The 17071-nt window shown below is 45.2% G+C and overlaps 2 protein-coding genes across 8 annotated transcripts in view; one reads left to right on the forward strand and one right to left on the reverse strand.

Moving 5' to 3' along the window:
- The first annotated feature begins 204 nt into the window (after window positions 1-204).
- Window positions 205-2568, forward strand: LOC108632898 (U3 small nucleolar ribonucleoprotein MPP10). The gene is made up of 2 exons (XM_018037760.2): window positions 205-420; window positions 500-2568. Exons 1-2 carry the CDS (start codon window positions 335-337, stop codon window positions 2295-2297), a joined length of 1884 nt encoding a protein of 627 aa, XP_017893249.1. The 5' UTR covers window positions 205-334; the 3' UTR covers window positions 2298-2568.
- tgo (Aryl hydrocarbon receptor nuclear translocator homolog tgo) overlaps window positions 2427-17071 on the reverse strand; it is a 23183-nt gene continuing 8538 nt past the window's right edge. For 3 of the 7 annotated variants that reach the window (XM_026810811.1, XM_026810810.1, XM_026810805.1), the window contains 11 exons: window positions 12807-12887; window positions 8832-9007; window positions 6550-6867; window positions 6237-6440; window positions 5404-5595; window positions 5173-5331; window positions 4948-5098; window positions 4719-4876; window positions 4474-4658; window positions 4253-4394; window positions 2427-4187 (listed from right to left, as the gene is read on the reverse strand). In XM_026810811.1, coding sequence (XP_026666612.1) covers window positions 3976-4187; window positions 4253-4394; window positions 4474-4658; window positions 4719-4876; window positions 4948-5098; window positions 5173-5331; window positions 5404-5595; window positions 6237-6440; window positions 6550-6867; window positions 8832-9007; window positions 12807-12887 — 1978 coding nt within the window. In that variant the 3' untranslated portion in view covers window positions 2427-3975. The remainder of the gene's footprint in view (window positions 4188-4252; window positions 4395-4473; window positions 4659-4718; window positions 4877-4947; window positions 5099-5172; window positions 5332-5403; window positions 5596-6236; window positions 6441-6549; window positions 6868-8831; window positions 9008-12806; window positions 12888-17071) is intronic. The other 4 variants (XM_026810808.1, XM_026810806.1, XM_026810809.1 and 1 more) reach the window with 4 other exon arrangements.

Below are 17071 nucleotides of genomic sequence, written 5' to 3' on the forward strand. Positions count from 1 at the left end.
TCCTATAATTAAAAAGAAATCAGACGTCGGAAGAATAATGCTAATAATAAATAAGTATGTGCTAAAAAGTATAGAAGGAAATATCCAATTAAGTATTGACGCTGACGAAAAATTTTTTTATAATAATAAATTAAGGTATATAAATACCTGCGAATGATAATGTATCGAACGAAGAAATTGAAAATCTCTATCAATTGGTATTCATACAGTCACAGTGGTCACAGCCACAGCATGGCGTCACGTATACTGTGATGGCGTGACGACGCTTACAGTTCATATGGGAAACATAGCCTCTATTTATTTATAAAACGTTTTGTAAACGATAAATAAATGTATGTACAGAATGGCAGAAGTAGAAATGTTTAATCGTGTTATTCAGACGATTGACGATAATACCAAGAAACCGGAACAGTTTCTAAGGTAAATACTTTATACTGTTACTCTCTCCTAAACAATTCCATTGTGGAATATTGAAAGCAAGTTGAATTTTTCTTTACAGCGTGCAAAACACAGTAGCTCGAAATTTTAAGAATTGTATAAAGCATTTATATGATTTTACGAAGGAAGAGTCGCAGAGAAACACGAACGCTTTGCCAGAGCTGGTTACCGAGGATTTCGACGAAGAACAGATCTGGCAGCAAATTGAATTGCAAAACGAAGGTGAATTCGATTATCTAGTTAGGTGTGTTTCGAAAGCTTTATCGGAGAGCAAAAGGCTGACGATACCAATTAGTGCGACTAAACCCGAGTCCGAAGAAGAAGAGAGTGAAAAGGAGTTATCGGAAGATGAAAGAGCGACAGAAGAGACTCTGTCTGAAGACGAGGAGAGTTCAACAGATAACTTAAGAAAAGAGAAACCAGAAGTTAAACGAAGGAAAAAGAAATCATCTATAGTAGATGACAAATTCTTTAAATTAGATGAATTGGATGAATACTTAACAAAAGAAGAGAGGAAAGAGACGCAAAATGAAAAGAATGAATTAGAATCTGATGATGAATCCGTGGATCTGTTCAACGATCTTTCTGATGACGATGACAAAACTGAAGAAGGTAAATTGATGAAGTACGCAGACTTCTTCGACAGTCCTCAGAGCGAAGATGAGAATCCGAACAGCTCCATGGCAGAAGCAGGCGACGAATCAGCAGATAATGAATCACTGGACGGCAGTGATTTAAATAATGAAATGGACATAGACAGCGAAGGAGAAACTCATAAATCCAAGAAGAAAGTCACGTTCAATCTTACCAATGATTCAGATGAAACGGATAGTCTGGAAAATCGAAACACGACTGCCAAGCAGGACACGGAAGTTAAGTCGACTTTAGAAACGCGACAGGAGAGACTGAAGAAAAGGATAGAAAAATTGGAGGAAGAAGCCCTCGCAGAAAAACCATGGCAACTGAAAGGTGAAGTGACTGGAGGGAACAGACCACAGAATTCGTTACTGGAGGAATTCGTGGAGTTCGATATAACGACCAGACCTCCGCCCGTTATTACCGAGCAAACGACTTTGAGATTGGAGGATATAATTAAACGGAGGATAAAGGACAGAGTTTGGGACGATGTAGAGAAAAAATTCAAACCAGTCGAGACACCGATGGAGTACAAGAAGAAACTGATCCTGGATCAAGAGAAGAGCAAGGAGAGTTTGTCCCAAATTTACGAGAAGGAATATCTTAAACAGAAGCAAGCGTTAAACCCGGATAATGAGACGGTAGAGGAAGAACCGACATTGCACAAAGAAATTCGCCAAATGATGGGTTCCGTGTTTAAGAAGCTAGACGCGTTTTCCAACTTCCATTACACACCAAAGCTAGCTAAACCGGAGCTGAAAGTCGTCACCAACCTTCCTGCAATTAATATGGAAGAGGTGGCACCTGTGGGAATGAGCGACGCTGCCCTGTTGGCACCGGAGGAGATTAAAGCGAAATCGCGGGGCGATCCGATAGGTAAAGCCGAGAGGACCAAGACAGATATGAAGCGGGAACGAAGGCACAAGAAGATGAAGCAACGCGCGAGACAGCAGGCTCGAGAGAATAAGGAGAAATTGAACGCGTTGAAACCGGGAGTCGCGAAGAAGCACAAAAAGGAGAAAGCGGCGGAAATGGCGAAAAAATTGAGTAAAAACAGAAATATCATTCAGATGGATGAATCGAGCTTCAAAGCGCCGAAATCGTCCACGGCGTTCTTTAATCAATTACAAGACGAAGTGAAGAGCCATATCAAAGCTAAGACTGGCGCGAATAAGAAGAAAAAAGAGAAAAACGCTCTATCCGCGGTTAAATTGAAATTGTAACTTTTTGTACAGTTATTATTTAAATATAATGCAATAATTGTTTCAGCCAAGCTGTAATTCTTAAAAAGATGAAGGGGGAAATAATTTGAAACGACTAAGGAGAAAGGATATCATAAAATGCTTCAAAGATACGTTTCGAACTTTAATCAATCATTTGCGTTATACATATTGACGCCTCCGATGACCTCAATATGTTAATTATTGTCAGTAATCGTAGCTACTTCCAACGTAGGATGATTAAAAAGAATTATACGTGTAATGTAAACTTTTATATATATTAGTGACAAATGTTCCCAATTCATCATGATATGCTGCAACTTTTTTTCCTCCTCTTCGATCCTATTTAATAAGAATTTGCTAGACATGTACATCTACAATGCACTAAATCACACGTGGTTACTTATAAATGCAATTACGTTTTTGTATGCGTAACATTATCTATATTTTTCTTTAGAAATATCTAAAAATGGTGTGTGTGTATTTCTTTTTCGTTCGCACAGAGAAGCAAAGTGGATTACATATAATTAGTTTTTGTACATCATTGCTGTCGTGTCGAGTTTAAATCTTATTCCCCGTCTGGCGTCAACTTTTGACGATTGCACTATTTATAATTACAAAGATCTAAATTAAAATAATTAAGCTAATCTTAGGAATCTAACGATAAGCTTGTATTAAAATTACCACGATGATTTGTGTTCGTTTGATTGAGAACTTTTTAAAAATACTTTATTTTATTTTTTGTATCTTCTTATCGCTTAGAATGCAACCCCCTTGAACGTTCGTTGAAAGCGCGTTATATTGTTTTCGACCGAATTAAAATCGCTACCGTTTAAAAGAGAGATTACTTCCCACACTTATCAATAAGCACAGATGTTGCGTTAAAATTCTATAAAAATGTAAAGTGACAGTAATCGTACAAGTTACATGCAGTCCGTGTCCTTCTGAAACTTCAATTATCAAAGTTCGTTTTGAACGAAGCTATGTCTTTCTCTCCCTCTCTCGAACAATTACAAATCTTACACGCATTTTTTTTCTATCGAGAATTTTATACACATACTTACATCCATTTAACAACAGCTCAATGAAACTCTAGGCCCGTTTTTCTCGAAACCTCATGTACAATTCGAATTAAACTTACGCTACAGTTGCGTTTTTCTTTTTTTAAGAAGCGAAATAGTAAAAAAAAATAAAAACGAGAAAATGCTTAAGAACAACGATTTTTACTTGTCATGTCATATTTCTTATCTTGTCAAAAAGCGCATCCTAAGCCGACCGATCCATCTGTGCGTATTATAAGTTCTCGTTTTCCACGATTCTTTATTTCCGAAACATGGCTAATGGCACTTTCCCAAACCGATGTTCACACGAATTTCGAATAATCTGCGCGATCCATGGGTACGATAATTAAAATCGTACATAAATCAATCGCGGTAACGGAAAACGTTAGCGACGCGACGACGATTAGGCTGAATCTATGTTAATTAATTATAAGTCGACGATTTGGTAAAAGTTCACGCGGTGAGAGGTGCTAACTGGCGAACTCAGTTATCGTAATAAAATGCGATAGTAGAAGTGCGCGGATAGCTCGGGAATGTCCCCGGGCGCTGATCGGTGAAACTCGAACCTTAAAGCTTTATTAAGGTAAATGTCCGTCGGTCATGTCACTGTTTCCTTGTCGCTACTCGAAATTAGTGTTGAACATGTTCAACTCCTCGAAACCGGACGCACCACCCTGGTCCTGCAGCATCTGTAACATGTCTGACAATTCCTGAGGCTGCGTGCCACCCTGAGAAGGATGCGGCGGCTGCGCTTGACCAGCCACCTGGGGGTTCGGCTGCCCGCTATCCTGCTGCGGCGCTTGATGCTGCTGACTCTGCCATCCCCACATACCTGTAAAAAAACGGTTATGCATTCCTCCGCTCGTCCCGATCGACCTAAGACAATCGAAAGCTTACCTGGATTGTTAGGTACAGTCGTGACCGCGTGGTATTGCGAAGCCGGTGTCCTAGCACCACTGCTTAACTGAGTATAAGTCGGTCCGTTCGGAGACCTCGATGGGCTCAACTGATTGTACTGATATCCTTCGGTCACCGGTTGCTGAGATAGAAAAATCCAAGTTAATCATCTCTTTACAATTTCCTTCCAAAGAGGATCGAAGCGGATCACGGTATGTCACCTGTCTTCCAATGGCCCATGCTTGTTGGACCGGAGTTGGCGAAGTATTAGCTGGTTTTTGTATTCTACTTAAAACAGAAGAAGATGCGCTTTGTTGACCAGGCGAACCGTAAGCTATAGGCGACTGCGTCGTCTCGTATCCCTGATAGACGTTTTGCGTACTGGACGGCCTAGGCTGTTGGGGACCTAACAAATTTATTCGTAAGTCAAACGAAAGATGAACTTGTATAAGTACGACCGACGTACCTGCTGTGGCGACATTTGCCGGGTGTTGCATCATGTGATGCCCCGAGTACAGCGGATCCCTGGTGGGATGTCTCTGTAGAGAATAATCCAGGCCGGGTTGCACGTACGCCGACACAGCCTCGTTCTCTGTTTGAGCCTCGCTACCGGGATGGAAGGATCTTAAATATTAAAATAAGGATGTCTCTATTCACTGTACCGCGATCGCAAGAAATAAAAATCTTATTCATACTTGGTGTGCGTGTTCGTGCAGACGATGTATTCGATGTCATTGCTAAACGGGTTCAAAAATGCAAACGCGGACGTCCTCAACCACACCCAGTCACGATTTTTGGTTCGAAATCTGTACATCATAGGCACCGGTTGTCCCTTCAACTTCAACACTGCGATTATCAGAGTTCGTTAGAAAAAAGACACAAATGTATAAGTTATTTTCATTCGATCTCAAAAGCTGTACCTTGCTCGAAACTGTCTCGCATGTGCGACAAGTCTTCCTGGTGAAAGAATTCGTAGCACGGGTGACCCAACAGCTCCGAAGGCGTGTATCCTAGAATCCCGCCGACTCTTTGGTCCACGAAAGTAAACTTACCGTCTGCCGAATGACGCGAAATAAATTCTAAAGAAAGACAACGAGTTAATCGCCACTGCGTACGCCAGACGAATTAAATATGTGGTTAAATCCGTTTACCGTTATTGCTATTGGAACCAGTTAAATCGCTACTATTTGGTGTGCTAGTGACCTGTAATCGCCCAATGGCAACTAGGCAGCAGTGGGTGCTGACACTATCTTCTGACGCTACGCCGTCGGGTCCAACTTGAACGCCAGCGGCTTCTCTGTCAGCTAAACCCACACCTGGTACACACGGGGGAACAAAATCACCTACAGCGTAAAATGATGAGTCAGTCCATGATTCCTCATAATCGACGATTATGATTTACATGCTAGACAAAACGTAATCGAATCTATGATACAAGTTGGATAAAATTTAGATTTACTCCGACACGATACTTAAAAATAATTTATGATTGTAATCAGCTTTTATCCAACTTGCGGTTCGGGCGTAAGAAAGAAAATGATTAAGGAAACGAAGGCGGAAGCGCGCGAGAAGAAGGTCCGTTATTATGCATCGGGGGTCGCGACGATAAGGCATACGAATTTCGCATCGGTCCCCGCGCGTCTCGACATAGTTTATCGGTATTCCAGCCGATTCGCCGGCTGTTAGGTCAACACGATTCCATTCATTCTTTATAAACCGATCATACCCTGCCCGTGTCTGCGCCACCAGAGGCCTATCGTTAATTTATAGTACAAACGTCAACTATCTTCGTGGTATTCTACGAAGTCGGGTTCGTTCATATTCCTGTTGCACACACCGACGTCTCCCTCGCTTTAAAATAGAAAGTTGGCGCTACGTCTCGCGCGCGGCCATTAAACACCGGACCCGTTATACCCGTTGACGAGCGCACAGTTGCCAACGAAAATCAAGCGATCTCATTGGAAACCCGGTACCGCATACTCACCGTTCGGGGGCCAGTTCTTGATGTACCCCGTACAATGAACCACCGCGTAATTCTGTCCGTCGCGAGCCGGCGGACCCAGCGAGTTCCTCTGCTTCACATGGTGAAGACCATGGGCGGCAGCCATGTCGCCAGTCGTCTGCATGTTACCCACCTTCATTCGACAGATGAAACCTCGCCTCGAGCCCATACACAGTCTCATCGATGCTGTTACGATCAAATCAGATTTCATTTCATTATTATCACCCTAGTGGTCACATACGATACACAAACAAATGAGACACGGAACGTGGAAATGTGCAAAATTGATCCTTACATTGTCCTTCTCTCTTCACGGTCCCCGTCTTTAAGTCCAGCACCCTGCCACCGTTTTCAGGTTCGGCCCCGCTCAACTGTTCCCTCACCTTCTCGGTGTCGTCCGGATGGACCTGAGAGTAAAGACTGGTCCCGTACCAATCGTTCTGCGTATAGTTTAGAACGGGCGCTACGGAATCGGATACGTAGATGATCCTTCCGGTATTGCAGCTGACGACGAACAGGAAACCGTCGGCTGCTTCCAGGATCAGGTGCTTCAGTTCTTGATCGGTCAGAAACGAGGGTTTGTACGTGCCGTCCGAACTGGTGTTGCCTGTTCCTGGTACGAAATTCCTCTCTTCATCGGTTTTTCAACGATCATGTTAATTATATGATTGGCTCCTTTACATTTTCGTCGTGTCTTTATTTTCCTTCGATACATACGATTTTTCTACATAAGTCATGAGGGAGACGCAACACTCTGCGATTAATCCACGAAGGATTACGAATATTCGAATCCGTAAAAATATATTATTTAACAAGGGGAGCGACGGAGGAACCGTGGTACCAAAAATGAGGACGGGGCAGCTCGGCAGCGTAGGTAACTATCGAGGTGCAAGATCGGAATTGCAAAGCGGACAGGATCCCGCTTCAGCGAGAGGCGAAGAGGAGAGAAAGAGAGGGTCGCGATGCGATCTTTACCCCGATATACGGAGAAATTCCGGGAAGAGGTACTTTAACGACTTCCAAACAAGATCTATGGAAGACCCCGGGTGACCTTCGTTACCATTACCTTCCACGTAGTGGAACGTCTCTCGATGGACATTAATGCCGGCGCGATTCTCGGCTCCTCGACATCGAAACAAGACGCTACCCTCTATCTCCGGTGAAAGATGTTGTTCCGGTGCCCGAGGCGCTCTTGCCACGGTTTCCATCTCGACTTTACATGCGTCGCGCGACTGTTTTTAGTGCGCTGCTAAATCATCGGCTGAAGATATCGAGATTTATATCTCGCGCGGAGATAACCGTCTGTTTCTGGCGAGAGAAAGAGTTTTTGAGTACTAGAAGATCGACGGATTTATTCGTTATATGGGTCGCCGCGTGTGGTAATGCGACCTGAATGGCTATGGCCTATGAATGAAGAAGACGAAACGAGAATTTCAAGGTTTCATTGAAATTTTATTCTCATACCGTGGAAGACAATCGGAGAACACCGTAGGGACGCCGGAAGTCGATACGATCGAAAGCGATTCGGAGAAACGATCCTGCATCGAAAGATCTGAGAAAAGCCAATCACCCCTTTAATTCCATCGGTCGCCTCGAATCAATTCGTCACACCACAACGAAATCAAAAGAGAGAAAAAGAGAAGTTCGGGGAAAAGTGCAGAGGGGGTGGGTGCGTGAACGTATCCCGGAGGCTCCTCCCGCCTTTCTCCTCTCGTCGGCACAGGTAAAAACCGACGGACGAGCGTGCTCGAGACGGGAGAAAGAGAGACGAGCTTCCCGGGTTCGAGCAATTTGTATTCAGCGGCCCTGTTGTCGGGAAAGAGGAGAAGTGGCTATAAACAATGCGACGCACCACCAATACTTAGCTGGGAATCACGGCACGCACACCGATTCACTGCGAGAGGAAGAGAAGCCGAGATAGAGAGAGACAGGGGGCGAGGAGAGGTCGTGCGTGCGTGTGTGCACGCCGGGGCTAAAGGGACACGGAGCCGACGCAGGGCAACTCCACCCAGTCTTGCACCGGAAGCATATATCGCGCTGCATGCATTCGATATGACCCATCGTTGAATTACCGTTCCGGTGCTGCTTGGATCAATTCTTCAAAGAAACAGACGAGAGAAGCCTACTCTCTCCATGAGCTTCTGGTTCGCTCAAAATCTGAGGGACTGCGTTCATCGAAAACTGGAGTCGAAGCTCGAGCGAAACAAATTATTTTCAACGTTTGTCGCCGATAAGTTAAGTAGTTCAATGCGAGACGTGACGATTAAGCATCGACAATGTTTAAGTTAGTCGGCACGAGCAACGAAATAACTTCGGCAACGCGATCTTCAAGCCTTGCCTCGGACGATTAAATTACGCTTCGTGCAACTTACTACGTTGATACATATGAAAGTGCAAAATGAACCATCAAATAAATCTGCGAAGTAATTACACTGTGGATCTCATAGAAAGTATATAAATAATTGTTGTGTACCAAAGGAATGTCTATGTAAAATGATAAACGTTCGACTTCGCACAAAAATCCGCAGTTTAATTACAATTAATTTGCGTAACAAGGAGTCACGGAGAGGGACTCACCTCTGAGGTTCCTCATATGGGCGACGGCCATCCTGAGAATGGTCAATTTGTCCGGTTTCCTCGCGAGGGCTGAGCAAGTCGGCACCATGTCGGACAATTCGGTGATGTAGGCGGTCATCTTGTTCCGCCGCCGCCGCTCAATTTCGCAATGATTCTCCCTGCAGTAAGTCGCAAGACAAAACCGAGGTAATTGCATAGTCCAACGCTGCGTTTTTCGTGAAATAAATCAACAGGAATTTCTGTGGTAGGCGCCGATCGAGCGTGCAAAGCGTTTTCGTAATTTAAACTGCGTGGTTACGCGACTTCAGATACCCTAATGGGTAAGTAGAGGAAACTATTCGCGGAATGAAAGGACGGGTCCATTGATAAGGATGTTTCGTGATCGATGCGGCCAATAAATTTCGAAGCGACGCGAGCTATCGAGAAAACAGGGGGAAGTGTATCGGGTGAAACCACAATTTCAGGCCCTCCCCTGTTATTACCGCTACCAAGAGGGTAACCGGCGCGAAGTAACGGCGCGCGTCTCTTTTTCCTCGTCTTCGTACGAACCGGTAATTGTCGGCGAGCAATCGTAAATTTAATGGCATTTAATTCCTGATAATTTCGGTCCAACGTACCACGCAGCTCGGGACCCCGCACGCGAGCCACGAAGTCTGAAAACGCCAGCGAATACTTACGAGTAGTCTCGTTTCTCCATTAAGATCGAATTTGAAAACGTTAATAAGAGCAAAGTTAATGTCGAAAACAGTAAAGTTAAACACTTAATTGAATTTTGTTGATGCATATAAATTTTATGTGTTAAATAAATTGGAAGGCTTGACGCGAGTTTCCTCTCATTAAACCGCCAGATTGTTTCGCGGCGGTGAGATTAAAGGGAATCTGAAATACATGAATGAACTCGTTTATTTTCTAGTCCCGGTTCGTATCCGGGATGTTTCTCTCCTTGGCTCTCGCAGCTATCGCGACTCTTTCTCGGCTACGGGGTACAGAGTAACTTCCTTTTGCGACTACCCGCGAGATAAGACCCTCCATCTCGTTCCCCGGGTCCATCAGGAACTATTATACCTCTCATGCTTATTCCAGCTTCGGATTCTCCTGCAAACCGATTCTAGATGCGATCATTCTCCACTCTGTTTTCTCTTTGTCGAATCCGACGTTCAGAACAGATTATTTTCGCTAGAATATTTTTACTCTCTCCCAATCTGCTCGTAGCCAGTTTCGGTCAACGATATCCCTGGTTTCGCTCAAGAACCGTAAAGTGAAATATTGCTGATGTTGACGCGGAGGTTGATGTCTTCGTGTCGTGAACATTGACCTCTCGCGAAGTTCCGCGTGCAGGACGTCCACCCCGTGCAAGAAAAATCGTTCTACGAGCCTCTAAATCATCGGTGTTCCACATATCTTCGTACAAGAGACTTGAGCAACGTTCTATGGCCATAGAAGTCTTATTGTTTAATATTCCAGCAGCAAAGTCGCTCGAGGATCTTCGATTTCGAAGGGGGAAACGCTGCCCTCGAGAGGCAACGCGGAGTCGCTATTTAAAAGAGGCCAGGGCGCTTAAAGCGCAAGTATAAAACAGAGTATGTACTGTGCAGAACGGTAGAAGAACACGGGGGGAGAAAGAAGGGCGTTCGACCGCGAGCAGGACGGAGAGAGCCTCCTAGGTCAAGGGTCAGACGTTCCGAAGTTGCCCGCTCGGCTCCGTTGGGTCCAGGGAGCGCTATACAGGGTGCTCGCTCGCGATACCACTCGTATTCTATGCTAAAACTCTCTGCAACAATATTTCTCTGTTCCCTTTGTCCCTTTTTCCAAACACTTCGCCACGAAGCAAATTCCAGAATCCGACTGCTTTATTCACAGTATACTTCTGCCGCGGTATCGTTCAGATTCGCATGCTTAAATTCAATTAAGAACGATGACTTCGTCGAACACATTCTTGTATCTCAATATGTTTATCTCTATTTTGAACAAACGAGTCTAACTGCGCAGATTCGAAGCGTTGCAAATTGCACGAGATTATACAGCCACCCTGTACATCAAAGTCGGCACTGAGATGCACGTAGCGCACACATGAAATTGTTCTAAGAGGGGGGAAAAAAACGAGTTCCTCCACGTACATATAAGAAAGGAGATCAGTCGGATCATCATCGATACCGTGTAGCAATCGTATAAATGACAACGTCCGCGCACGTGAATTATGGATTCGTCTAACGACCGCGTGTATCCCGATGGAACTTCTAAACTCCGACCCCGGCGAACAATGAAATGAATTATGAATCGATCGAGGACCGTTTAATGCCGATCCTATTCGTTATCGAATATATCCCGACGTATGCTAACCAGCCGCGTGATTTATGCCAAATCTTAATATTCACCATGCTAATGCGTCAGGTGCACGATTCACCGAAGGTAGGTCGTCGTCTTCGAAAAATTCTTTAAATCTATAAAATAACAGAGTGCCAGAATGTGGCTAATTCGACTTCTGCTTAAATCATTTTCAAAGGAAGACGTTACAACCCTGACGAGCGACCTATAAATTTTCCGTGAGTTTACTGCCGACCATAAATTGTCCAAGGGAAGTTTCAATATGCAAACTATTTCTCAGTCTCGTAGACCGACAGAAGAGACGATTAATTTTTTTTTCTAAAGTAACGACGATTCTATTTTCTGTCACTGCTCTTAACCAAAATTGTCTTCTAATTCCATTACAATTGTAAGAGCTGGCATTACGGATAATAGAATCTAATGACCAGCTCGCGAACCGTTTCCATCAGGAAAGGTCTTCGAATATTTCTCTATTATATCTCGTCGCGCCGAAAACGGCACACGGAACCACGAAGGTAAGGAAAGGGGGAAGAAAACGAGCCCAAGACGAGCCGGAGGAAGAGGATGAAAGGGTTGGTCGGCGAGGCCTGCGGCGGGAGGCGGTAATTGCGTTATTACGTTAAAAGTAAGGTTCCCCGCTCGCGACACAACTTTTCCATGAAACGTACGGTGGCTGCAATCGCTCCTTCGTACTTTCCTTCTTGTCAGAGCGAATACATATAAAATACAGCAAACTCCTGTTACGCGAATTATTCTATTCTATCTTAAATCAAGTCAAGAAGTTTAGTCTTTTCTCGTTTGATTTTTTTTTATCATATTCGTGAGATTCTTCTGTCAGCAGTGGAGATGAAAACATCATACTGTTCGCATTTGTCCAATGGACTCTGTATTCAAACTCGTCTCTCTTTAAAGAGTTTCCGAAGAATAGTCGTAATATCCTCTGGTCGTCGTATATCATTTCGCGGATTCGGACGTGTCAACGCGAGTATCGCGACGCGGGATCGGAGATGCCCGGTGTGTCTTCGACTTATGCGAACGGTGCGCACGTATGTATAAGTGGGCCCCGTGTTCCCACGCTGGAGCAGCCTGGAGGGCTTCCCATTCCGCTATCGACTCACATTGGCGGGTAGTATCATGTAGGTATGTATGTATCTTCGTACTCGCCCGGCCATGTACAGGGTGTACCCGCCGGAACATATTGGACCACGATTTCGTGAGACGAATTAACAATGCCGTCTCCACGGCTATCAGGAAGAGGACCCTCTCTTTTTTTTTTTACCTCTCCAGAAACCGTGCCGTGGCTCATTCAAATCATTTTTAGGAAGATCCTCCGCGCACAAGCTTAAAAACACGTTTGTACAGATACGTATATCTTCTAGATAAATGATCGCGTTCTTCGTTCGTAATGATATTTCTTATCAGGATTTAAAGATAAATTCTTCGCTCGCGGGATCCTGGAAATTTTCAGCGAAACACCCGAGCGTCGAGTATGCAAATGATCTCTTTTCGCAAAAAATCTCGCGGCTAAGGATGCATTTTTCCGGGAGAGAAAAAAATAAGAGACGTTTAACCCGTTCACCGACCCCTCTCATTTATCGTGAGACGAAGAAGAACCATGCAACGTTACTGTACGTCGAGCCTGACACTCACCTCGCAAATCTCTCTTTGTCCTGTACATTCTCGTTCTCCAGCCTTCTATATTTACACCCGCTGGGATCATCCTCGTCGGATCTGCAAAGATACAGGCGTTTATGATCATTCAGAGCCGGCGACACGATTGTTCGTTTAATGTTAACAAACGTGGCAAAATTTTCGGGGCGAGACTTCGCGAGGCACGCCGCTTTTTGGCGGCTGCTAAACGGAGGAGAAAACAGTGCCACGTGTCGATCAATGACGACGTCATTGGATTGCGCAAAAGTTATGCGAAAACTCTTCCATGTTTGTCCTTCGGTGAACGAGCCCGAGGTTCATCTGTTCGGCCGCGATCGGGTATTCAAAGAACGTAGCGAATATATGTCGCGTCAGCCGATACCGTCGGCGTACCAGCGTAATCACTTCCGGATTACCAAACGCGAAGCCTCGATGCTTTACGAAATTGGTCGTCGCCTATCCAACTTCTCCCAAATCTGGAGCGACTCGTGTAACAGTGAGCGGCGCGAATAGGGAAGATGCTCTCATGCAATATTCACGCGTGTACTTTACTCCGGAACGCGTACGGTTCAAAGGATAAAAGGAATTCCGCTCCAATTATATCTTACTATCAACATTTTTCGTTCGACTTTCCAGTATCCGGGTTTTCCACTTAAGGTCCGCGAAACGACGATGTCTCTAGACCTTGTACATAGAGTAGATTGTCAGTTTATCACGGCGGGTCTGACCCTGAGCGAAAAACTGAGACCCCTTCTTCGAGTTCTTGCCCCTACCCCGTCTTTTTCTCTTTCTTTGCCCTGGTGAACGCCACACCGGAGTTTCCAGCCAGCATCCGATCCCCACCGCCGTGTTCTCGGTCTCGGGAGGACGGGGTGGGAGTAGTGTAGGGCTCGCAGCCAGTGTATCCGGGTACAAGAAGGCTCCATATTCCTTCGTCGTCTCTCTACCCCCTGTTTCTCTGCACCGAACCTCTTTTTCTGGTCTCCTTTTTTGCTAAACGGGAGTTCAGATATACAGCGAGACGAGGAGAGACGATAGGGCCCGGAGACTTATGGAGTACATAATGATGCGGTCCCGTGGTATTACGTCGACTTAACAGATACGTATGCACGGTCGGTAGGCAGAGAACGACGGACCCACCGTACCGAGGAAACTGACTGCCTCCAAATTTTTGGATCTCGTCTAAACATCCGACTTTCAGCGAGGGTCTCAATACGATACTCGGTGCAACGATTCGTACGACGATTGATGCGACGATCGACATAGCAATTGACACAATGATTCACGCTACATCTCGTACAATGCAAGTCCGCGAAGCAACAAACGAGCGAAAATGGCTATTGTGTTTCTTTAGATTATTCTAATTGTTTGAAACTGGTTGGAGAACGCGACATTTTGGTTACATATCGTAAAGAACACGGGTGAAAGTGTGCAGACGGGGAAGGCGGTAGTCAGCGCGCACGTGTAGATTTTGTAGTCGGATCACAAATCCCCGTCGTTCTCGGATCGCGCGGGGTATTCGATAATTTGTAGCCGCGAAACACCGTGGGAATCGGGACTCCTTCGCGATTCTTATCTCCCTTATCGCGGCAGTAAATCATCCAGAAGCTAAATGGTTCTGTTGCCATTTATCCGGTTCTCGCTCTCGGCAATCGAATTTACCCGACAATTTTTGCTAGGCCCGTGGCGCGCGGAACAGAAATCAGCGTTCGTTCCCGATCAGGCCGCGCGATTACCCAATCGGGCAAAAACCTCGTTACACAAAACAGCGCGGCTTCTTAACGAGCTTGCCAACACGCGAATCTCATCCCGGCAGGACAAAAACAACGAATAGGTTCGTTAATCCGGCAACCGCACGGCACACGTTGTGCTCAACGACCATTATCTATGCGTATAAGGATCGCAATAATGTCTTGATAACCCTACCACGGCCGGCTCTTCTCCCTCGCCGCTTCCCTGTTTATCCTCACCGTTAATGAGATGCGCGCCGTAACAATCGATCTTAAACACGCCAGGAATAGCAACGATGCTAACAGATTTCTTCGATAACAAATCAATTTGTTAAACCAGACTTTTATCCAGTCGTTAGACTACATTGCTTACAGAAATTACGGTAGTGGAATCATTATCATCGTTCCAGATATTGCCAATCGTTTGACAATGATAAACAGCGAAAATCCTATGAAAGGGAGCTCGACTGATTTACAAATCGTATGCAAAATCTCGAAAACGAAGAGAAGAAGCAAAAGTCACGTGATACGGTGGCCCTGTTCAAGTTACAGTGGCTCCTTTTTGCATTTTTCCGACTCGGGCACACCGAAGTCACGACGTTGACCCTTTCTCTACCCTCGTTGTCCGACATCGTCCTCGTACGTTTAAGTTCGCCACTCCTCTGCCATCCACGTGTGCTACATCCTAGGTTCCTTCCTGCAGGATCTTAGATGGCTTAGTCAGCGGACCAAGTTAACTGAGTCGATTAATACGGACTTGACAAAGAGTTATATTTTATAAAGATAAAAATATGAATAAGGAATGCAAAGACATTCCTTAACGATTCCTAAGAGAACTTGGAACATTATTTGTACCACTCCAGTGACTGAACCTGAGAAATTCTCTGCAGCTAATTAACCTTGACTCGCACACCCCGAATGCCCCAAAGGGAGCGTGCAAAGCGGAGACCAGGAATCTAACACCTAGCCAGTAAGTAGCTAGTGGTTCTCGTTTTTTTCATTAGAAGAGTGGCGATCGAACGGCGGCGAGAGTTCGCATATTAAAAGGAAAGAGCGAAGCTATTGGCGGGCCCGCGGAACGGGCCCCGGGAGGCGGTCCATCGTTCTCCAAGTCCGGGGACTCTTATCCGTTCTCCGGCGACCTTATTGGTCACCGCCTCCTCGATCCCGACCCTCTTCTTGCCTTTTGCGACTGCTTCTTTTGCACTCGACTTTTCACGATCGCTACCGATACCGGCTTGACGAATGCCTCGTCAACCACTTCAAATCCTAAGCCGAACCTCGAGGACCTTGAGAGGATCAATTTCTCGCACGCGTCCAAGTGGGCTCTCTCGCCTTCGATTTGGAATATCGAGTTTGCAGATTTAACCCTTCGAATCCCTTTCAACGAGGAATTTCTACGAATCATACCTGTTGCTGCACGCGATAAAAACTTGAATCCTCGGAATCAATGAACAGATCTCAGGACTTCTGCTACTTCGACCAAAACGAATGAACGATCGGCCGCGAAGCTTTTTTCGCACGGTAACGGGACGATGGAGCGATTCATCAATAGTTCCAGTTCGTTACTCGAGAATGGAATTACTCGAGTAACAATGGGTTCACGGAAGAGAAAAGGGGGAGCACGTGCGAGCGGAGAGGGTGGTATTTTGATCGGTTTGCCAGAAATTCCAGCTCGTTCACGATGAAAAAAAAAAAATCCACAACGAGAATCGAATCGAGTTTCACGGTAGAATGGAACGAGAGGAACATTCTCACGGCTGAGGAAACCCTTATTGTTGCGTTTCGGTTTCGCCCCGAGCGGAAAGTCACGCGACCAAAACGCAAAAAGGAAGAGGAAGTAACAGGGAGATCCGCTTAATTGCCTAGACCTCTGCTACCCCTGTTCATGCACCATGTAACTCGTCTACTTCCTTTTTTCGTTCACCGTTTAACGACAATTATAATTTCCACGATCCTTGGTAAAAACTCTTTTTAACCGGACAACAGAAGACTCCCTAAAACAGTATTTAAATCGTGGAGTAGTGAACATAAAATGAAATAATACAACGGACGACTTGTTAAAAAATGAAGGCATGACCTTTCGAAAATACCGTATAATTTCGTGTGTGCAACACTAAATAAAAAGGTGTGGACAGTTTTATAGCGGGGTCGGACTGACGCAAGCTGGATGGATCGTAGCTGTCTGCCTAATGCCACCGAGCTTAACGTACTACGTAGTACGCGTCGGTCAAACAAAACCCGGTGCCCGCGGAATTCGTCACGTAGCAGAGATTTGCGGCCGTTCGCGCGAATTCACGCCGGCCCGATTACCAGATCATTATATTACGTAATGTCCCGACCACGGGGGTATTCTTCCTCCCTGTCCGTTTTCGAAACCAGATAATCCGACCAAAATTAATTGAACCATTAGCCAAACTCGATCGACTCTCGATTGCATTAATGAATTTCTTGTCATAAATCGATGCGACATTTGTCCAAGATTTGCACAAAGCAAAGTCAATAAATTAAGGATGTATTGGCTACACAATGAAT

This window comes from Ceratina calcarata, unplaced genomic scaffold (genome assembly GCF_001652005.2).
Source record: "Ceratina calcarata isolate Rehan_Ccalc_2016 unplaced genomic scaffold, ASM165200v1 scaffold178.2, whole genome shotgun sequence".
NCBI lineage: Eukaryota > Metazoa > Arthropoda > Insecta > Hymenoptera > Apidae > Ceratina > Ceratina calcarata.